This window comes from Odocoileus virginianus, chromosome 12 (genome assembly GCF_023699985.2).
Source record: "Odocoileus virginianus isolate 20LAN1187 ecotype Illinois chromosome 12, Ovbor_1.2, whole genome shotgun sequence".
NCBI classification, from domain to species: Eukaryota; Metazoa; Chordata; class Mammalia; order Artiodactyla; family Cervidae; genus Odocoileus; species Odocoileus virginianus.
In genome coordinates this window covers 57,769,712-57,792,746 of record NC_069685.1, presented here as the reverse complement: position 1 = coordinate 57,792,746, position 23,035 = coordinate 57,769,712, and the positions used below count along the sequence as shown (strand labels likewise).

The 23,035-nt window shown below is 41.7% G+C and overlaps 1 protein-coding gene and 1 non-coding gene across 3 annotated transcripts in view; one reads left to right on the top strand and one right to left on the bottom strand.

Moving 5' to 3' along the window:
• Nucleotides 1-23,035, top strand: part of PTPN11 (protein tyrosine phosphatase non-receptor type 11) — a 64,416-nt gene that overhangs the window by 20,185 nt on the left and 21,196 nt on the right. Inside the window, exons 3-6 of one of the 2 annotated variants that reach the window (XM_070475358.1) lie at nucleotides 2,607-2,798; nucleotides 4,514-4,706; nucleotides 7,361-7,477; nucleotides 8,120-8,233. In XM_070475358.1, the coding sequence (XP_070331459.1) occupies nucleotides 2,607-2,798; nucleotides 4,514-4,706; nucleotides 7,361-7,477; nucleotides 8,120-8,233 (616 nt within the window). Of the gene's footprint in view, nucleotides 1-2,603; nucleotides 2,799-4,513; nucleotides 4,707-7,360; nucleotides 7,478-8,119; nucleotides 8,234-23,035 lie in introns of both variants that reach the window. The other variant, XM_020904190.2, reaches the window with a different exon arrangement.
• On the bottom strand, nucleotides 1,958-2,064 carry LOC139037872 (U6 spliceosomal RNA). The gene has a single exon (XR_011490826.1). It is a non-coding gene; the product is annotated as a U6 spliceosomal RNA (small nuclear RNA).

The window sequence follows — 23,035 nt, the reverse complement described above, 5'->3', positions numbered from 1 at the left end:
ATATATTTGAAAGCAAATTTTAAATAATATCAATAAATACATGAATGTGTATCAAACCAAGTTTGATAGTTCCAATTCAACACCAGCTTCTTCACCTCTTCTCATTCCATATTTGCGTTTCCCTTCACTTAGAGAGAGAACCCTGTTTTATAGCTGCATCAGTGTATGACCTCATTTGCTCAATCTTATAATAGGGAAATAGCTTCAGAATGACTGAACCACTATCATTTCTAATTGCAAACATTTCTAATTAAAGTTCATGATTTCCCTGGAGTCTTTTTTGTTCTTAGAATATATCCCAATAAGGGTGTACTGTTAGTACTGTTTTCAAAAGCTACAGGAATTAATTTTCTGTGTAGTTATGAACTTACTACAAAGTCAGATTCATTTCTTTCTGTATTCATTTTTGGTTATGCACTCATCTTTTAATGTATATGATATATGTGTTTTTTGTGTATATGATATAATAGACACTGAGATGTTTGTATATGTGTGTGCATGACATGTTTATTGTTCTAGTTTTCTGCAGGTGATCTAAACTTTTTGTTATGTGCCCATGCTTTTAGTCAAGGAAGATCCCCTGTTTTAATTTTGAGGGAAAAAAATACAGAAAAATACATAAATTTATGTACAATTATCCATGTTGTGTTTATTGCCAGTCATTTTTTTCTTCAAAGTAAAATATAAAGTAGAACAAAATTTCCTCTTTTTCACCACACTTTCTGCTGTTCTTTTCTTTCCCAGAAATAACTACTTTCTGAGTTTGGTATATTTCTAGTTCATTTTAAAAAGGGTACATATAATAAATAATGGAACATAAAAATAATAAAATGTAAACATTATATATATGTCTGTGGTCCTTGTCATGAATAATAATGATATGACTTATGCACATTCTGAAATTTTCATAAATGGTGCATGCTAAGCATATCATTCTACATTGTGCTTCTTTCATGCTCTCACATGTATATTTATGTATATATGCATTTTTTTTTTTTGGCTGCACAGCATGCCTTGCCAGATCTTGGTTCCCTGACCAGGTGTCGAACCTGGGCCCCAGGAGTTAAAGCACCAAGTCCTAGCCACTATACCAGCAGGGAATTCCTAATATCATGTTTTTGAGATCCGCCTATGTTGCTTTACATTGATCTAGTCCATAACTGAAATATCTGTTTTTGTGTTATGTTCTTAAGGTTAGAGATAGGAAAGCTCATGTGCTAAAATAGAATCAGGTGGAGCTGGAGGAGAGACTTACTTGAAGTACCTTTTTTACACGGAAAAGATTGTCACCACAAATTAGAAGCAGATATTGTTATTAACATTGTAGGGTACTTTTTTTGTACTTTGTTCCCATTTTCCTTTATCTTTGGATAAAGATAGTAATGTTTATATTTAACAGAGGCCTCATCAATAATGCTGTAGGGTCAGACTGAAAAATAAATATAGGTTAGTGGCTATCATTTTAGGATTGCCAGACTTCTTGGGTCCGCAAAGATGATTATGAGTAACGAGGTATATTTAGTAGTTCGGAAAACGAAACGGAAAATCATCAGACTGTCTAGGCTAACTAAAATACCAAGTTTTAGAAACTTTTGGCCAGTGTGTTACATCAGTTCAGTGGGTTGACATATTAGCCATTTCATTTTGGAAACTCTGTCAGTTATATGTCTTTAAAATGATTTTTAAAGATACAGTTATGCATAATATCTTAAAGTGTATAGTGAGACGAGTTTTGACAAGTATACTTATTAATGCAACTAATACTCCACAATCAAAATCTTGAATATTTCTTTCACCCTCAAAAGTCCCTTTGTGCTCCTTTCTAATCTTCCTCCCGTTAAGAGGTCAGCGATATTCTCTTTTCTATCCCCACTGACTAGCTTATTTGACAACAGCATATAAATGAAGTCATACAGTATATTTTCTTTTGTGTCTGACTTCTCCCTCTCTTTCTTTTAAAATTATGAAATGCTTCACGAATTTGCGTGTTATCTTTGCGCAGGGACCATACTAATCTTCTCTGTACCATTCCAATTTTAGTATATGTGCTGCCAAAGTGAGCACTGGCTTCTTTGTCATAACCTAATGTTTTAGAGATTCACCTATGTTGTTTGTGTATATCAATGGTTCTGTGTCTCTCTTTGTAAATTCCTATATAATATTCCATTGTATGAGTATTTGTGTACATTTTGGTGATAAATATTTGATTTTTCACTTTTCTTCTACCACAAAGAGGCTGCAATGAATATTCTTGAACCAATCTTTTGGTAGCCATGAAGTTTCATTTTTGGAGGGCAAAATACTTAGGAGCGGGTTTACTGAATTATAAGGTAAATGTGTGTTTAATTCTAATGATATTCATTGTGATTAATTAGTGATGAGAAAAGTGATCGCCGCGTACCATACACAGAACCCTTTGTGTTGAAATGATTGACTGTGTGGTTATTTTTCACTCAGCGCCTTTGTTTAAAAAAAGCATAAACTTGTACCTTCTTTGGGTTTGTTTCAGTTAGGTGAAATCTGATAATGAATGTGAGATCCATATTTACTAGTATAGCTCTCTATTTGTCTCCCCCCCCCACCTTTCTAATGGACTATTTTAGAAGAAATGGAGCTGTCACCCACATCAAGATTCAGAACACTGGTGATTACTATGACCTGTACGGAGGAGAGAAATTTGCCACTTTGGCTGAATTGGTCCAGTATTACATGGAACATCATGGGCAACTAAAAGAGAAGAATGGAGATGTTATTGAGCTCAAATATCCTCTGAACTGTGCCGATCCTACCTCTGAAAGGTCAGTTCTATTTACATAACTGTGGAGCCTGCGCCCATCCCGTGTCATAGGTGTGATGTGAATGCATCATGGGGGTTTGGCTTCTATCTGTTTCTTAATCTTAATATCTTAAAAATCTCATAATCTTAAAAGTTTAACTAAAGTAACAGTGATAGGATAAGTTTACTCTCAGAGTGGCCTTTTCTTGCAAAAACTTCAGTCTCACCATTACTTAGAACTCATAGAAGTCTCAGGCAGTTCCTGTATAGATTATACTTGGTACGTGCAGTAATTTTAAGATTATTGAATTTGAATGTTACTGAACCTTGAGAGTTAGGAGAGGAAAACAAATGCTAATGGAGACACCAAAACGGTAGCAGTTCCCTGTAGTAGCTCCTGACCAGCTATTCAGCAATGCCACCAACAGATGTCAGTTTAAGCTCAGAAGTGGGAAAGCAGAGAACTCAGAGGGTTCAGATTGTTCATAAGCTCTTTGATGTTATATCCACGAAAGTGTGGGAATGACCTTGCTTGGAGGGAATTGTGTTATTTCTGAGATTTTTCCCTTGTTTTGGAACTAGGCTGATGAAAGCTGGGGCTTGACTTAATTGTATTGATTTTATTGGTTTTCTTCTGCATTCTCGATCTCCTTTCTGATTCAGTACCAAATCAGGGCCTCTTATTTAGGTTTGTATATTTTCTGTCTTCAGATAGGTTTCTCCTCTTTATACCTTCATGTCATTGTTATTTTATGCTGATCATTTGTTGGCCAGCCAGATTGTTAAGCAAAGACTGTCAGCCAACTCTCTGCAGTTTATTTCTTAATTTTACTGTCTTTGGCTGAGAGTAGATGAAAAATACCTTGATAAACATACCTTCAGTGATGAGCGATTAGCACTACATGCGGATCATGCTTGTTTCCTCAAGAACCTGAGGGAAGAAGCCACATTATTAATATGACTATGTTAAGATATTTTCTATAGTAACTTAGAGTAGTATTTTCTCAAAGTCTGACCTCAGACCGCCTACATTAGGACTCTAATGTGCTAGTTAAAGATGCAGATTGCTGGGCCCCATTCTGACTTAGTGTATTGGTATCTCTGATTGTAAGGTATGAGAGTTCACATCGTTAGCCCAATCCTTTGCCTCTACTCTAGGTCTCATGTGCATTAAAATTTGAAATGATAACCCAGTGGATAGTCCAAATATGTGGACAGCAAACTTGGAGGCTCTTGAAGTATAAGTTGAAAATCTGGAAAAGCTTGGAATGTTTGAATTCATTTCTAACAAAGATCCTTTTTTTATGGACTGTTTGCCTGCCAAAGCAAGGGCAAACATTCAAATGATTCTCTGCCACTACCATAACTCTCTATTATAATTTCTTTAAATGACTGTGATTAAATAGTTAGTCATTTTAGGGTTGGGCAGTGGAGAAGTGACAGACTGCCTTTTTAAAAGATGAGGGATTTAAAAGAAAATAAGAAAGATTGAGTATATTTGTGTTCAGATGCCTGTGGGCTCATTTAAGGAATTTAATGGTTACTCATAACATCTTTATCATTTTTCCTGCATGCTGGGGGTGCAGGTTCAGTCTTGAATGGGATGGATCAGTCTCTTGGATGAATGTGTCTATTTTAAATTGTTTTGAGAGATCACTATGGATGGTAGTTTTATAAAAGGATGTTGTGAACTCATTGCAGAACTCAATTGATTGTCATTTAAAAAAAAAAAATTAGGTGGTTTCATGGACACCTCTCTGGGAAAGAAGCGGAAAAATTATTAACCGAAAAAGGAAAACATGGTAGCTTTCTTGTGCGCGAGAGCCAGAGCCACCCTGGAGATTTTGTTCTCTCTGTCCGAACTGGAGATGACAAAGGGGAGAGCAATGATGCCAAGTCTAAAGTGACCCACGTCATGATCCGCTGTCAGGTAAAGCCCCAGCTGAACCATGAGTCTTCTGAAATATCATGTTTGGGTGGTTTTTCTATTGGGAGAAGACCAGCACCATTTCTTCCAAAGTCAGGTTTTCTTCGTTCATTTAGGCGAGGGCTTCTACACTGAGTACCTTGTTAATTATAACTGTTTCATCACTTCAGGGCTTTATTATATGACTTATTTCCTATGTGTCTTTAGCAAGTCACCTTCCGCCCTGTGATATCTTTTTAAATTTTTTTTGGATGCACCACTTGGCTTACAGAATCTTGAACCCTGGTCCTTGGCGGTGAAAGTGTGGAGTCCTAACCACTGGACTGCCAGGGAATTCCCAGCCCCACAAGTGTCTCAGTCTACCTGTACGTGGTTGTAGTTGGAATCTGCCTCCGTCTAAATTTCTAAGCCTCAGCTCCTCCCTTGGGTTGGCATAGTATAGCCTGTGACTACATGTGATTTCATATCAGTTAAGGCTGGGAGAATTGAACTCACCATTTCTTGTTTTTAATGTGATGGCTAGACCAGGTTGGGTTTTTGGTCAACTACATCAAACTTTGTTTTGACATAGTTTCTTTTTTTTTTTTTAGTTTTAATTGGAGGCTTATTTACAATATTGTGGTGGTTTTTGCCATACATTCACATGAATCAGCCATGGGTGTACATGTGTTCCCCATCCTGACCCTTCCTCCCACCTCCCTCCCCATCCCATCCCTCAGGGTCATCCCAGTGCACCAGCCCTGAACACCCTGTCTCATGCATCCAACCTGGACTGGCGATCTATTTCACATATGATAATATACATTGACATAGTTTCTTAAATAGTAACTGTGTATTCACTTATTGCTTCAGTTTTTTTAATAAGATAAAAAAAAACAGCTTTATTGAGATACAATTCACACACCATGAAATTCACTCTTTTTAGGGTGGACAGTTTGGTAGTTTTTTTTTTTTTTTTTTTACTATATTCACAAATTATGCAGCCAATAACACTAATTCCCAGAATATTCTCATCACTCCGAAAAGAAACCCTGTGTTCTTTACCAGTCACTCCCTATCTTTCCCCCTCCCCCCAACTCTTGACAGCCACTAATCTCTTCATTTCAATGGATTTGCCCGTTTCGGGTATTTTGTATAGATCGACTCACGTAATTTGTGGCCTTTTGTGACAGACTTCTTTTACTTAGCATGTTTCTCAAGACTTATCCATATTGTAGCATGAGTAGACTCTCTATTGTCAAACTTTCTGTCGTATGGGTATATACCACATTTTGTTTATCCATTAAACAATTGATGGGCTTTTTGGCTATCGTGAATAATACATTTATGTACAAGTTTTCATGCTATTCTCTATTTGATGAGACATGATGTTCATATTTTCCTTTAATTTGTGTAGTTTCCTTTATTATACTGGCTGGCTTAAAGTTTTGTCTGGACTTTATCAAGAACAGTTTCTACTGAATGCTTACCTCCCATTCCCAAAACATGCTCCATACTTTCCTGTTTCTTTGCATGACTCATGAGTTTTTGTTGGAAACTAGACATTTTATTTTTTAAAGCTTTTTATTTTGTATTGGAGTATAGCCATTGAACAATGTTGTGATAGTTTCAGGTGGACAGCAAAATATTTTACTTATTAAAAAAATTTCCCCCATGCCATATGGCTTCTGAGATCTAACTTCCCCAACCAGGGATTGAATCTGGGCCCTCTGCAGTGGAAACTTGGAGTCCTAACCACTGGATTACCAGGAAATTCCTGGAAACTAGACAGTTAAAGCAGTATAATGTAGCAGCTCTAGAAATCTGATGTCCTCCTTTCCCAGGGTTTGTTGTTGCTGCTTTTTATCGTTCCGATAGTTGTTGCTGTTTGTATGTTTATTGACTTTCCTGTATTCTTTGTCATGTGTGGCCACTGATGTCTCTGCTTGGTTTGCATAGTGATCACTTGCTGGTTGGACAGAGATTTCCTTAAATGCCTTGAAACATTAAATCTCCCAGACTTTGCCAGCATGGCTGTGTGTGTGTGTGTGTGTGTTGGGGCATGTCTGCCTTTAGTGTTCTGGTACCTTAAAACTCAGCCTTAGCCTTCACTTCCTGCTTGCACACAACCTCAGAATCAGCCAGAGATAAAGATTAGGGCCTTTTTGGATCTTTCCTGAACTTCACATAGCACTGCACATGCACATGTCCTGGATTCTCAAGAGTATGTTGGAGGTTTCCAGAGCCCGCTATGGAAGTTGCCTGGATTTTCCTTTTTAAGTTTTTGCTCAGTCTCTTATAAAGCACTGACTGGTATTGCTGCCTTAGGCAGCTGTGATATTAAACAGTTGCTGCTGATTGTTTTGGGGAGATCCCCTGAAGGCAGGGCTAAATAGGCTCTAAGTCAGGTTCAAAGACAAGCTCTGAAAACAGGGAGCTGCTAAACAGATCAAATAGTGATAATTCTCTGGGGATTGGTCTGGACAGCGTTCCAGTTTCATCTTGTCTACTCCAGTTGTGCTAAGCTGCTTTTTTCCCCAGCTACTGCGGTTATGAAGCTATTGGTTTTCAAGGCTACTAAGAAGTCGGGGGAGAGTTAGTTTCTGTACTTGAGTTGGGAAAAGCAGTCATTTAACATAAAGGTCATGAGTGTAATTTTTTTTTTTTGGTCATGAAAGGAACTGAAATATGATGTTGGTGGAGGAGAACGGTTTGACTCTTTGACAGACCTCGTGGAGCATTACAAGAAGAATCCTATGGTAGAAACATTGGGCACAGTACTACAACTCAAGCAGGTAAGCATATTGGAAAGCTAAACTCCACCTCCTTATGCAATTAAAGAAGTCCTAACATAAAATATTCCAGATGGAAGTAGAATAGTGTCATAAACCTCCACGTACCCATCACCCAGCTTCTATTATATCAACTCATCAAGTCTTGTTTCATTTATTAGTCCACTCGCTACCTTCTTCCTTAGTATTTGTAAACAAATTCTAGACATTACATCATTTTCATGACTGTCTCCATATATAATTCAAAAGGCCTTATGGAGTTTTATAGCAAAGTTTTGATAAAGTTTTCATTGTAAGTCCAGCTTTGGTTATCTTTAGGTGATCATTGCTTTTCACTTGGGAGTTATTGCTATTTTAAAACTCATTACTTAGTGGCAAATGACATCACCTTTAACATGTGGTCTACTTATAAAGAAAAATAGGTTCAAATTTATATCAGCAGAGTAAAGTATGTGGAGATTCAAGAAAGAGGTATTTCCTGACTGAACAGAAAGGAAAGTGAAACTCTGAAAACTTTTTTTGTGAATACTGTGAACTTCCTGTCCTTGCTTTTATGAATGCCAACATAGAAGTCTTTTTTTTTTGCATTGACACCTTTTTCTGCAATACTTTCTTCATTTTGCACTGACTGCTAAATTTGATCAGCCCCTCAACACAACTCGTATCAATGCTGCTGAAATAGAAAGTCGGGTTCGAGAACTAAGCAAATTAGCTGAGACCACAGATAAAGTCAAACAAGGCTTTTGGGAAGAATTTGAGGTAAGTTATGAAAAAAATTTTTTTGCATGATTTATTAAATCCTATTCTTAATGGAAGGGAAGTTAGTCTTGTGCTTGGGATTGGATCTTAAAGACTCACTTGAATCTGCAGCTCTTCTTAATTTGGTCGTTGATTGACGTGGAGCAAGTTGCTGAGGGGGCTTTTTCAAAAGAGTTGGCGTTATGTTCTAGGAGAAAGGAGTTGGCAGTTAATGTTAAATGAATGAGCCATTTGGCTCATGGATTTGGCTCTTTTGGTCTGGACTGCTGGCAAAATCCCAGAAACACAAAAGTACCTAATTCTTTGGAAGATTTCCAGCATTGGCTGGGATCTTTAAGAAGAATATATAGCTTTACTGCAGCAAATAAGTAAAAGACAGTTAGCTCACGGTGGCTTTAATCTGGGAGCTTATACCTTTTATAAGGTATAACCTGGAAGATTGTACCTTTTCAGAGATTAACTGATTTGTTCCCTGAAACCAACCTGGGTAGGAGAATGTCCACAGTGGGAATGGGCAGTGAAATGTGTCACCATTGTAACCTTGTTCTCGCCCTTGTCATCCCTTTGACAGAAAACGTCCTTAAAAACAGTTTTGTGTGTGTGTGTGCTTTATCTATCTTCATAGTTACCTTTAAACAGCATGCCTAGTAACCAGCAGAAGCTCCATAAATGTTTGTTGAATGAGTATTTACATTTAGGTAATATTTATGTTATTGTATTATTGCTATTCTGTTTATGGGAATGATCATTCCATACTTTTTGTAGGACTTTAGGATTCATGAATATTTGTGGAATGAATGAACGAGTAAATGGCCACTTGGAGTCCTTTTAACCGCCATATGTCAGATCACCTTGGCGAGATATTATTTCCATTTTACAGATGAGGGAGGAGCCTTCAGGCTCAAAGAGGCTAAGTAAATTGTCCAACTTTCTGTACCACGAATATTGATTGAATTGCAGCACTGAGGGTGGGTACAGAATAGAACAGTGATGGTCTTTGCTCAGTGTTCCTGACCAGGGACTTGACCTCATGTTTATTCCTTTATACCAGCATTGGGTTAGTCACCAAGGACACCCTGGTGAACAAGATGGACAGGGTTTTGTCTTTAAGGAGCTTTGAGTTGAGACATGGATAAGTACAGAAATTTCAGAAATCTTACATCAGAGTTTGAATGAAAAACCTATTTTTTAAAAAGACTTTTTATTATGTAAAATTTCAAATATATACAAATGCAGAGAGAATCATCTGATTGTAGCAGTATATACCTGTCACCCAACATTAACAATTATTGTTATCTGGCCAGTCTTTTTACACTCCACTCCACTTATAATGAAGATTCATCAAATAGTAGTCATTGTTCTCATTGTACTAGTTGTCTCTTGTTGTTGTTGTTGTTGGATCATTTTTCAAATAAGTTCTCCTGGATCTCTGTTTTAAAATCCTAAGTCTCTTGATGTTCTCATGTGGGAGGCTTGAAGAACAGGCTGGCACCCCCATCCCCGCTTCTTTCTTTCTTGGCTGTGCTGCATGGCATGTGGAATCTTCGTTTCCCAACTAGGGATCCAACCCATGCACCCTGCATTGGGAGCACGGATTCTTAACCACCTGACCACCAGGGAAGTCCCCTGTATTTTTTGTAGGTTGGTCTATCTAGAAGCTTTGTCAGGTCCAGTTTTTCTTCGGCAGGACTGCATATATGTTGATGTGTCAGGAGGCGCTTGTCACCAAAGACAAGATAAATGTTTGATTCTTTTGCTTTTTACTAAGTGATTTCAAAATAGCTTTCTCCAAAAAAATCTTTTTTATCAATATGTGCTCATGGATTTTTAAAAACGTTTTGTACTTCTTTATTTTTACTTTATTTCTGCATTGGTACCTTACATTTTAATTTTTAAAATTTATTTCTTTATGGCTGTGCTGGGGTCTTACACTGCTGTGCATGGTCTTTCTCTAGTTGTGACAAGCAGGCTACTCTCTAGTTGTGGTGCACAGGCTTCTCTCAGTGTAGTGGCTTCTCTTGTAGTGGAGACGGGCTCTAGGTGCACGGACTTTAGTTGTGGCTCACAAGCTGGGGGCTTAGTAGTTCTGGGCATATGGGCCTGATTGCTCCGCAGCATGTGAGATCCTCCCAGACCAGGGATCGAACTGGTGTCCACTGCATCACAAAACGGATTCTTAACCACTGGACTACCAGGGGAGCCCTACTCATGAATTTTTGACACATTCAGTGTGTGTCTGTTTACAGCGTTCATTATCATTTCTGTTGCTCAAATTGTTTTAGCTTTGGCCACTGGGAGCTTCTGCAGGTGGCTTCTACTCCTTCCTGTACAACTCTAGTAGTTTTTGATAGATGCCTTACTTTCTGGTTTAATAAGTTGTTACAGGTAATACATTTCCCATGTCAGAACTGGAATCAGTTATTTCTCCAAGGAGTGAGTGAGCTTCCCTTTGCTTCCTTCTTTCCCTTCCTTCTCTTCCTTCCTTTCTTAGGAAGTGGTATTTAGAGACTATAGTCCAGGAGCCAGAAGTGCTTATTGCTATAAGGTTGGTTATTGCCTTCTCAATGGGTGGAGCTAGAGAAAGTTATTTTCTTGAAATAACTTACAAGTCCAGATGAAACTTCCAATTCAAATTTAGGTCTCAGAATTATAAGACTTCCACTACCTGCAATAATATGATTACTGAAAACAGTTTGTTTTCCTAGTTTTTATTTTTTAATCCTTAGGGTAGTTCCTTCAAGAGAAAGAGAGTCATTTCATTTGTAATAATTCTTCTCTATATGGTTATTTTCTAACTGGATATACAGTTAGGTTGTTTCATTTTATATTTGAATTTCAGAAATTTCTCTCTATAAAATTTTATTTGTAATTATGTAAAATATTACCTTTGATTCTAAAGTCAGATATAAAAAAATACATTCAAAGAAGTCTACCTTCTATTCCCAACTTTTCCTCCTTATATTTATAGCCCTTTAAAAAAAATTGTAGCTTATCATTGCCTTTCAAAAAGCATAAGCAAATATGTATCTGTAATTTCATAACCTGTCCTTTCACGGATAAATAGTAGCATCATTTTACACACTTTTTTTTCCAGCTTTGTCTTTTTGTTACATTGGAGTTCCACCCCACAATAGTGTCTACAGATAGTCTTCATTCATTTTTATTGCATAATGCTCCATTGTGGGGATGTACCATAGTTTATTCAGCTTATTGATAAGCATGTGGATAGTTTCCAAATGAAAGAAGATACAATGGATAGCCTTGTACATGCTTGTTTCTCTATTTTCGTGGATTATTGTTAATATTAACTTTTTCTTTTTGGTAGTCTGTGTTCAAAAAAAAAGTGATAGTTGTTACTCATCTTTGTTCTTTTTTGGCCGTGCCACATGGCTTGCTAAATTTCAGTTCCCTGATCAGGGATTGAACTGGGCCACAGCAGTGAAAGCACTGAAACCTAAGCATAGACCTCCAGGAAACTCCCTACTCATCTTAAATCTTTATTATCTATCCTGCCTGATTTTCGTTAGCATATTTAAAGTCTGAAAAGTACTGTTTTTAATTAAAATTTAAAAATATCAAACCTTTTTGGTAAATATGAGAAATAATTATAAGAAGTAAATAGTGAATTATTTTGTAATCTGGACACATTTTTATGTTACACTTTAAAATAACTGGGGCAGTCATTCACATCAACCACTTTTCCTATGAAATTTGACTGTGTGTGCCTGCTTAGTCTCTCAGTCGTGTCTGACTCTTTTCAACCCCATGGACTGTACCCCACCAGGCTCCTCTGTCCATAGGATTTTCCAGGTAAGAATACTGGAGTGGGTTGCCATTTCTTTCTCCAGGGGATCTTCCTGACTCAGGAGTCAAACCTGTGTCTCTTGTGTCTCCTATATTGGCAGTCGCATTCTTACCACTGAGCCACCAGGGAAACTATAAAGTGACTACGAACTTTTTAAAAATTATAGCAGCCAATTGGGTATCTGGTGCAGTGGTGGATTTGTTAAGTTCACTTAGGCAATGCTTAAAGAAACTAAGTCCTTCTTGCCGCTTGTGGCAGTAGGGAGTCTTTCATGATCCCATTGGTAGGGTCAGGGTGAGAACTTAGAAGGAAAGTACCTAACCTGACTTTCCTGATCATGGAAAGAAGGTTGAGTCTAAATGCTAACCTGATGGTTTTACTACGTGACATCTCAAATTCAGTTCATCTTTTATACATTATTAACAACAAAATGAGGGAGAACTGAGTTGTCTTTCGGGGGAAATGGGAGAGAAACAAGATCATGTCTGAACTCTCCTATATCCTCTTCAGAGGTCAGGCTGGGGTGATGACTTGTCAGGCACTCAGTCAGGGCATTATCGTTTCATCTAAGCTGAAGCTAGATCCAAACAGCTGGTGGCCTGCTTTCTAGATCTCTTATGTACCTGCTTCTTAAATCCTGTCAATTTTTTTTTTTAAATTGCCCTTTAAAGTTGGGGCCAGGGGGATAAGGCTGGGAAACAGAGTGAACTGTTACAGAAGAATTTAGGTCTTTGGAAGTAGAGACTCATTAAAATCTAAATCCTCTGAAGATAAAGCTTGATCCAACAGCAAGGCGTTATTATTTTAGTGGTTGTACCTTAGTTTTTTCCAAGATGGTGATAAATTTGGGATCACTTCCTTCTTACTGTATGTTCTGTGGTCTTCAAAGTCAACCAGAGCTCTAAATTGCAGTGCCATTGAGAATTTAGCCCTGATAAGTACATTTTGTTTGTCTGTTTGCCTGGCTTCTGATTTTCTGTAAAACTCTGCGTGTTCTTTCAGCTATTTCTTCCCAGAAGACACTTACAAATTACTTCCAATTTTGACGCATCTTAAAATATACAAAGTCTCTTCCAAAACTCTTTGGTTCTTTCCTCCTTTGTTCCTGAAATAAGTTCAGATTGATGGTTTTCTTCTAGGTCATGTGGTGTGATCAAAATGTTGAAACCCAAGCTTTGATTTTTGTCCCTGTAGATTCTCCATCTTTTTTTCTTTCTCCCCAACCTTTTTTTTTTTTAACTGTGGTAAAATGAGATTGCCCTTTTCTGTAAACATCTTGTATCTCTTGCATATCTCTTTTCATGACTGCGAAGAGGTGAACAATATTTCTAGATTTGGTGAAATGAGACTGACATTAAATAAATGAACAGGCAGGTTATGATCCTGCAGTTTTATCCCTGTGATGTACAGGTGACCTGAAAAGTGAATTTACCCCTTGTGCATCATGTGTGAGAGCGTGTGTGCTATGTTGCTTCAGTCGTGTCCGACTCTTTGTGACCTCATGGACTGTAGCCCACCAGACTCCTCTGTCCATGTGATTCTCCAGGCAAGAATACTGGAGTGGGTTGCCGTTTCCTCCTCCAGAGGATCTTCCTGATCAAACCTGCATCTCTCACATCTCCTTCATTGGTTCAGTTCAGTTTAGTTGCTCAGTGATGTCTGACTCTTTGTGACCCTATGGGCCGCAGCATGCCAGGCTTCCCTGTCCATCACCGACTCCTGGAGCTTGTTCAGACTCACTTCCATCGAGTCAGTGATGCCATCCAACCATCTCATCCTCTGTTGCCCCTGTTCTCCTCCCGCCTTCAATCTTTCCCAGCATCAAGGTCTTTCCCAATGAGTCAGTTCTTCGCATCAGATGGCCAAAGTATTGGAGTTTCAGCTTCAGCATCAGTCCTTCCAATGACTATTCAGGAATGATTTCCTTTAGGATTGACAGGTTTGATCTCCTTGCAGTCCAAGGGACTCTCAAGAGTCTTCTCCAACACCACAGTTCAAAAGCATGGATCCTGCATTGGTAGGTGGGTTCTTTACCACTAGCACTACCTGGGAAGCCCATCATGCGTTATGGTTTTGTTCAAATGAAACTGTTGGTGAACAAATAGATACACTTCAGCCCTGCTGTTTTATGTCTACTGTGTGCATATTATCTAAGGAAATAGCCCAGGTGAGTCTGTGGGCCCTGCACGGACAGACAGTCCTTCCTGTTCTGTTTGCTCACTGTGGCCCCAGAATCCGGCAGAGCGCCTGGCAAACAGTAGGCGCAGCGTTTGTTTTTGTCTTGTGTCAAGTGTGAGCTGTTTTCAGTAGCAAGAGAGACTTGTATTGGCTTCAGACCCTTTGCTTATATTCAATAGGGAGCAGCTCTCTGATGCTTAAAAAGTATGGAGGAATGTTCCAGGCTTTGCTTTGACATGTCCCTCTTTATTCTCATGCACTTTTCTTTTGGGGTCCCTGTTTGAGGCTTGGCGAATGCACGTTGTAGTCCCTGCAACCCCTCTCCACACTTGCTTAAAATGATGTCATTCAGGATTGCAGTAATGAATTTCAGAAAGATTTCAGTTATGAACTTTCTGATTAAAAAAAAAAGTACAGATAAACCCGGCACAACACCTTATTCACTGGGGTTCTGTTTTCCAAAGCACTTTAAAGCTTGTTTTTGTCAGTATTTTGGATTTTTTTCAAGGCCCATCCTCCTTCCGTTTTACGCAAACCTCTCTTCCCTGTTGTGGTCTGAAGCTGTTCTCCGTTTGCATGGGCATTGCAGGCAGTTCTCTGACAGCCACACAGATGTCCTGGATTCTGCCAGCAACTCTGCCAGCCAGCGTGTCTCCAGAAGGAGCTCGTGCCTATCTTCAAACCCACAGTCCGGTTTGATTTCTTTAAAGTGATTACATCCGCTCAGGGGAACTATAAATTCTCCTTGGAGGTGGTTAGGTTTTTATGGAGACAAGACTTTTAACTGCACCTCAAAGCTGTGCCTCGAATAATGATTCTTGCTGGTGATCTCTAGCGAAAATCTTCCGCTGGGTGACTAAGCAAACCCACGTTGAACAACAGCCCCAATCAGGGCTCCAGCCTCGTGCTTAAAGATGCCCCAGGATGGCAGCCTTGAAGCTATCATCAGGGTTTTCCATCCAGGCCCAAGCTTGCAGCTGCTACCTTCCTGCAGGCAGAGCATCACAGTGGCTAAGCGGGTCTATTCCACAAGCTTCATTCTGGAGAAATTCCTTTGTTTCTTTTGAACTCTTTCTCTTTCAACCTCCCTCCCCTCCTGCTTTTGTTCTGCGCCTCTCCAGTGTCAGGTTTTTCTCTTTAGGAATGTTTTCATTTGCTGGAGCTGCCTGACGTCTTTACAGAGAATTGAAGAACCTAAGATACTTCCAGGTACTTTCACATCTCTGCTTAACCTTCCCCTTTGCTTTTGAACATCCTTGGTGCTTTCTACACCTGTGGTTGTCCTTCTGTCTTCTCCATCCAGGGGGCCTGTGTTGTGGCCTCCATTTCTTCTTAGCCCCTTTCTTCCTTAACCTTGGAATGTGACAGTCCCTGGTACATTAAAGTAACACTTTCAGAAGACACCAGTGGCTTGATTGCTTTCTTTTTGGGCGGCTGTGTTTGGTCTTCATTGCGGCACATGGGCTCAGTAGTGTGGTGCATAGGCTTTCCAGTTGCAACACACAGGCTTGGTTGCCTTGTAGCACATGGGAACTGGGATCTTAGTTTCCCAGCCAGGGATTGAGCCCATGTCCCCCACTTTGGAAGGCAGATTCTTAACCACTGGACCACCAGGGAGGTCCCACCAAAGGCTTTCTTAATTGTGATTAAAAAAATAGTTTTTTCTTTGGCCTTTTTCTCCCGTGAGCCGGTCTTGAGACAGCTGTCCAGCCTCTCTTTCCCACCATCTTCTCATTTCTCTGATAGCAGCATGTGTCTGGTGTATTCCTTCCTCCCATCCCGAGTGCCCTTCTTGCTGTTCACTGCTCTCTTTTCTGACCAGTTAATTCTGCTGGTTCTCCAAGATGTGGCCTGGGCCCTTTGCTCATCTGGCTTTAAAATTGCTCTTCATTGAGAACATGTCCATTTTCATCCCAGTCCGATTACCCCTAAGTGGTATCCAGTCCAGTCTCTGGTTTTACCTTTTGATTTGTGCCTTCCACACTTCTTGGCTTTCATGTCTCTTCAGATTCAAGCATTCACAACCAGACCTGTTATTTTATTTTCGCCTTCAAACCAACTATCCATTTTTACGTCTCTGTCTCTGGTGGTTGCCCGGTATATTCTCTGACGCTGTATGCTGGAATCCTTGGAGCATCCCTTAACTCGTCTTTCTCCTCTTTCTCTCATTGTCATGCACCAGGTCCGGTTCATTTTCCTTTCCTAGTTGTCTTTCTGTTTTTAGAGGAAGGAAGGAAGCAAGCCAGCATTTATGGTCTGTTTGGTGCTGTGCTGCAGGCTAAGGAAGTCATCTCATTATGTCCGCAGATCTTGTGAGGGAGGTAGATCTTGTGTCCCTGGACACTCTGCGATCAGGGCAACTCCTCAGGACCACCAGGTGGGCAGCGGCTGAAACGGGAGTCTCACCTGATGCCAGGGCTGTAGGTGCTCATTGCCCCACAGGACACCAGCTGCTCTTTTAGTCTTGACCTCTGCCCTTCCATTCACCCGTCGTGCTCGTCTGCTCCCAGCATTTCTCCTGTTACTCTTCTGCTCACAAAGCTGCAGTGGCTCCCCATGTTGCACCAGAGGCATAGTATTTTCATTCTGAAGACGAAACATTCGGGAGAAAGGGCAGAAATTGTCCCCAAGGATGTGGCGGGCAAACAGTTGGCTGTGGTTTAAACTTGCAGAACTTCTGACTCCAAGTCTATTGCGCTGTGCTGATCAACTGTTGAAAATCTCGTGGCCAGTTCGCAAAGCCCAACTCCCCGCCTGACCTCATTCCCCACAACTGACAGCTCAGCTTCCACACTCTGACCATTTTCCTTCCCCCCCAACTCTGAGGCCACTTGCTCTGGCCTGTTAGCCACCTTTGCTCGCATCCCTACCTTGCTGGGATGTCTTCTCTTCTTCCTTGCACTCCTCTGTCTCTGCCTCACCCCTCACCCGCCTCAAGCCTCAGCTTCTCCCAGAAACCACCGTCCCTTCATTTTCATGAATCTCACTCCCAAAGTTCCACGCCACCTAATTCATTACACACCGAATGACAGATTATTAATGATGGATTTGTCTTGTGCTGCGTGCTGCTGTTTCCTGTGTCAGATCCCGTTCTCCTCTGGGGACCATGTCTCCTAAATGTGTTTTTCCACTTACTCTTCACCTTGTTGGAGGCAGGTGATGACTTGACTTACAACATACACCTGGAAAGGAACCAGATCTCAGGTTGGTTTTCTCTGTTCATGGTGCTTTGTAAGTGCTTGTCCATTAGTGTGGACCTTCTGTGACCATGAGAGACTCCATCAGCCCCTTCATTTCTCGAGGTTGCCGTGGACTCATTTGGGACTAACTGCTCAGACTCCACCGTGAGGAAGTGGTAAAAGGCTGGGCAGCGTAGCATCTGGAAGTGGGGGCTTTCACCCGCTAGTGGCGCCTGGTAACATCACAGAGTTTGCAGTAAAGAGGGCAAAGTGAGAATTCCAGTGTTCCTCTTTGCAGAGGGCAGACACCAAAGGGAAACAGAGTTCATTCAGACAGGGAAGAAGGCCTGCCCACCTGGAGCCTATCCACATAGTTACCACTGTCTTATTATTCGTGGCCCCAAATCAGAGAGGCCATCAGCCGAGCAGCCCTTCTCAGCCTTCTGTCTCTCCTTCAGGAGGCCAGCCATGGATAGGTAGCGGGAGAGTTAATAGCAACTTTTACATTTCTATTTTTCTTTTTTACAATTTATAAAAACCTTCTTTTATTATTGAAGTTTTCACACACCCTGAAGTCGAGAAAATAGGATGATGAACATTCTTTTTTGCAACACTCAGCCATAACACTTAGCAATACTTTGTTAATCTTGTTTCCTCCCCTGGTAGCTTTGTTTTTTAAAAATAAAGTAACTGCTGGGACTTCCCTGGTGGTCCAGTGGTTAAGAATCCTCCTTCCAATGCAGGGGACGCAGGTTTGATCCCTGGTCAGGGAACTGCGATCCCACATGCCGTGTAGCAACTAAGCCCATGCACTGCAACTAGAGAAGCCTGCGTGTCACAACTAGAGTTGTGCGTCAGAACTGCTGATCCCGTGTGCTCTAGAGCCCATACTCCGCATCTGGAGAAAGCCTGCACACCGCAGCAAAGGCTCAGCGCAGCCAAAAAATAATAACAAAAAATAATTAGAATTAAAAAAATAAATAACTGTACAACTTGGTCTGCCCCTAATGGTTAATGGCATTATTTTTTTTTCCCCCTTAGCAGTTAGTCCTGGTTGCTCAGAGCAGTGAGGACAAATGGTTCTCAGGCCATGTCCTGGCGCATGGGGCTGCCTGGCTCTGCCCATTCATTTGTTGTGTGTGTGTCTTTCTTTGATCCTGTTTTTCTACGTGCATTCATGACCTTCTGTTCAAGAGCCAGTTTCAGTGGTCTTTAATCAGAGGGCTTTGGAAGTCTGTGAGGGAGTGTTTCAGGGGGTCTCTTTCGATCATCACAGAGCCTGGGGATGCTGCTACTGGCTTTTGGCCTGGAGACTGGCAGGGGTCCAGGTATGGGGAGCATGGATGTTCAACAGCCATACATGTTAGGGATGGTGCTGCCCTGTGAACACCTGTTTGTCCACACTGGACGTGCTGCTGGGCGCTCCTAATGTATAGTGTGGATCAGGGGATTATCTTTCTCTTCATGGCTTTTATAAAGGCTTAACCATTTGATATAATCCCTTTGTTGATCAGCTTTGGCTCATGTAATCAGGTGACTGTAGCTAGCCTCTGGTCCTTTTGGAGGGTTCATCCTTGGGTGCAAACCTTTTGGTTGTATTGCTTAGGAAAATGGGGTATCTTGCAGCCTGTGCCCCAGCTTTATAGTCATGTTTTTTGTCTTTGTTGGTTGCACACGAACTTCTCTCTAGTTTGGTACTATCCTTTTAGCCGCCTGTCCCATGCCTTATCACTGACATCCTGCCTGGCCCAGTGGATAGTGGGGACAGAAAAGGTGACAGTCAGCTGCAGGTCATTTACAGCTTTTGGTGACCTTGGCAGTGGCTGAGAGGGAGTTCATGGAAGATCAGCTTGGAATGGATTGTAACCTCCTGGGGGCAGGGCTTGTGGGATATTCCCCTGCCCCTTCCCCCAGCCTGGTGCCAGGGAGGAAGCACCCCTAGCAGGTGGGAGCTGATAATCTCAGGTGCAGTCGGGGAGCCTCTGCTGGCAGAGCGCAGAAACACAACTTCTGAGTTCTTTTTATTTTCAGCCTCACTCTAGAGGGATGGCAGCCATCCACTGCGAGAGATGAGTTATGTTCAGGCAAGTGGGCCCCAGGCATAGTTGAGAATGGGCTGATGGGGTCTGAGGAGGGAGCAGGGCTGGAGTGGGAGACACACAGTTACTCAGTTCTAATCCATGACAGCTGCCAGCCGCCGGCAGTCAGCACCGACAAAGCCAGGGACACAGGGCCCCTGGGCCTGTCGTTTCTGGAAGACTCCAGGGCCCAAACTGTCTCAGCTTGTGTTCTGTTTAAACCTCATATCCGCGTGGAAGAGACGGTTGGCAACTTAATGCAGGATGAAGGAAGCCAGAGGCTGAGCCGAGTAGATGGCCAGCCAGCACACACTGGGTATTGGTGAGGCTTTCCTCAGCCTGGAAGTCTGGATTATTCTAGCAGAGTGTTCTTGGTGTGTGAGGTGATTTTCGGCAGCCCCATTGCAGTAAGATTGAATTAGTGAATGAAGACGGTATTCTTTCTTTTTCTCTTTAACCCTCCTCCATTTCCTTTGTCGTGGCTCAGGAGAAGGCCTGTGCAGTTTTAATACGCCTCTAACATCTACCTCTCGGCTTCCCTGGCGGCTCAGTGGTAAAGAGTCTGCCTGCTAGTGCAGGAGATGCAGGTTTGACCTCTGGGTCAGAAGGTCCCCTGGAGAAAGAAGTGGCTCCAGTATCCTTACCTGGGAAATCCCATGAACAGAGGAGCCTGGCAGGCTACAGTCCATGGGTTCACAGAAGAGTCAGACATGACTTAGTGACTGGACAGCAGCAACATCTATTTCTTAACACTTGCCAGTATGCCTTTTTTTTTTAAAATAAAGCCTCAGCTATACCAGGGCTTCCCTGGTAGCTCAGCTGGTAAAGAATCAGCCTGCAATGCAGGAGACCCCGGTTCGATTCCTGGGTCGGGAAGATCTGCTCGAGAAGGGATAGGCTACCCATTCCAGTATTCTGGCCTGGAGAATTCCATAGATGGTAAAGAGTCGGACACCACTAAGCAACTTTCACTTTCAGGCATGCTATAATGTCTAGGTAGGATTTGACAATATTTCATTTTTATTATATTCCTTCTTCTGGTTACTTTCATATGGCAAATGATACCAGTTTTCTTATGTGCTAGTAATATGCAGTTTTCTTTTGAAATACATCTTCTGAAGGGGAAAAAGTGGAGGTTAGTTTAAGAAAACAACTGATATAATAGGCAGTGTGCCGAGATGAGACAGCATCTTGAAGATGCTTTCCTTTCTTTGTTTTCATTTATCTTTTTGTTTTTGGCTGTGCTATGCAGCTTGTGGGATCTTAGTTCCTTGAGCAGGGATTGAATCAGCACCCTCGGCAATGAAAGCTTGGAGTCCTAACTACTGGACCGTCAGGGACTTCCCTTAAATATGCTTTTCAGATGACTAAAGATTGGGAAATGCTGATCTCATATTTTGCCTCCAGTGGCTTTTCTTTATGTTGAAGGCCAAGTCAACAGTGTCAGCATGGGATGCTGAGTGTGGGGCCTGCAGTTCATGGCCATCACCAGTGATGGTCTGTGGTTTGTCTGTCTCCCCCCCCAACCCCCCTCCTGTATTTGTTTGTCCATCCAGCAAGTAGATTTTGAGGGCCTGCTTTGTGCTGGCCTGCTTTGTGCTGGTTACAGGCAAACAGGGGTGGTCCATGCTCTCTAACGGAAGAGACAGGTTGTAAAGACGTAGCGGGTATTCAGTGTGACAGGAGCACTGACAGAGGGCGATGCTTCAGACCGTGTGCGGGTATCGTGAGACACAGGGATAGGTCAGGAGAGCTTCCCAGAGGAGGTGGCATTTGAGGTGGGTCCTAATGAATAACCAAAAAGTAACATTCAGAGGTACTCAAGGCGGAGAAAAGGAATTGTAGGCAGAGGCCATGAACAGGAACATGAAGGCCCGAAGAAATACGGTGGGTTCAAGACACTTGGTGTGGCTGGAGTATAGACAGTGCGCCTTAACTCTTACACCAACTCTGTGGGGTAGGTAATTAGGGTTCACCCTGCTTAATAGCGGAGGACACTGAAGGACTGTCAGGATAGTGACCGGACCATCAGAAACTGAGGTTAGAGGCAGGCCTCCATCCACTCAGAGAAGAGGTCTCCTGAGTTATTCTGAGAAGCTTGCACTCGTCTTGAAGGCAGGGGGAGAAATTGAAGGTGATTAAACAGGGAGGGATGGATGAGATTTGCCTTTTCTAGAGCCTGCTCTGCCAGTGTGCCCTCCACAAGTGAAGCGTCACTTGAAGTTTATTCCATAAGTGAGCACTTGAATGCTTTCCTGTCAAGTTTGTTTTGAATCAAGCCCCTAGTTATTTCCTAGCATGTAGCTTTTGTTGATGTTGTTTCTCTTCACTTGGCTAATGTTTGAGTGATTGATTCAGTTCATAGGGTTTGAACCTCACCTTACTGTCTAAAAATCAAGATCGAACTTTCTTCCTAACAGCAGTATCAGAGGATATGCCAGCTCCGAGAATGCAGATGGCTCTAATTACTGTATGTGAACTCACTGAAGAATTTTGAGTGACTATTTGATTGTCAGAGTTCTGTGTATGTTGTATTTTATTTCTGTCCAGGTTTCAGCTGGCTAAACATTTTGGTTTTGAGCTGTGTGTCAAGGCCGAATTATTGCATTTTGAAACCTAGAGTCAAATAGCAGTTTAAACTCTTGACTTTCAAAGCTGTCTGTGAAATGCAGATAAATGAAATGGATATATAATAGGGCCACTGTGTTACGAAATACTGGCTCTGCCTTCCCTTGTAGAGAAATCTCTTAAGGGATCATCATTTTGGCATATATAAATATATTTTTAGTATGTAACACTTTTTTTTTTTCCTTTTTAGTCTGCCTTTCACTTTCTTGATTTGCCCATTTGTGATTTCCTATTCAAACGAGGCTTGTCTGAAACCATTGGTTCCTTGAAGAGGCACTTTTGGTGATTCTGAAAATGCTTCTTGAAAATGCTTCATTCATCCTGGCTGGTTCGCCTTCCTGTCTCTTTCTACAGCTGGTCTTCCTCTCCACTTCCTTACGACATCCCTTCTTCCCTGGGGCCAGCCCTGCTGTGGCTGCCTGCTTTGTTTAGGCTCTTCTTTCCTGGTTCTGTTCCCCACCTCCTTTCCTTGCAGAGGTGTCCTTCCTGACCACTTGCTTCAGGGGCCTGAGCGTTCTCCTCCTCCATCTCTCTCCGGGGAGACGGAGGGGCGCCCCCTCCCCTCAGAGAACAGGGGAGTGGGTGTCTGTGCAGATGCAGGCTTGGCTGCCCAGGGCACTGATGTGGGTTTGGGGCACAGGAGGACTCGAAAGCTTTGCTAACAAAGATTGCACGCCCACAGTAAACCACTTTTAGCGTCCGCCAGAATCCAGATTTGAGAACTGACTGTCAGCTTGCTCTGAATTCATCAATGGTTAAAGTAGGCAGATTACAAAGTCCTCAAGAACACGGGTCACATCTCCTATATGAGCACTGTATACCAGCGTTCACTGGCTTTCATTCTTAATAACTTATTTTTAAAGGTCGCTCTCTTTTCAGGGTGGGGGCACACCGGGCGACTTGGGGGATCTTGTCTTAGCTCCCCGACCAGGGA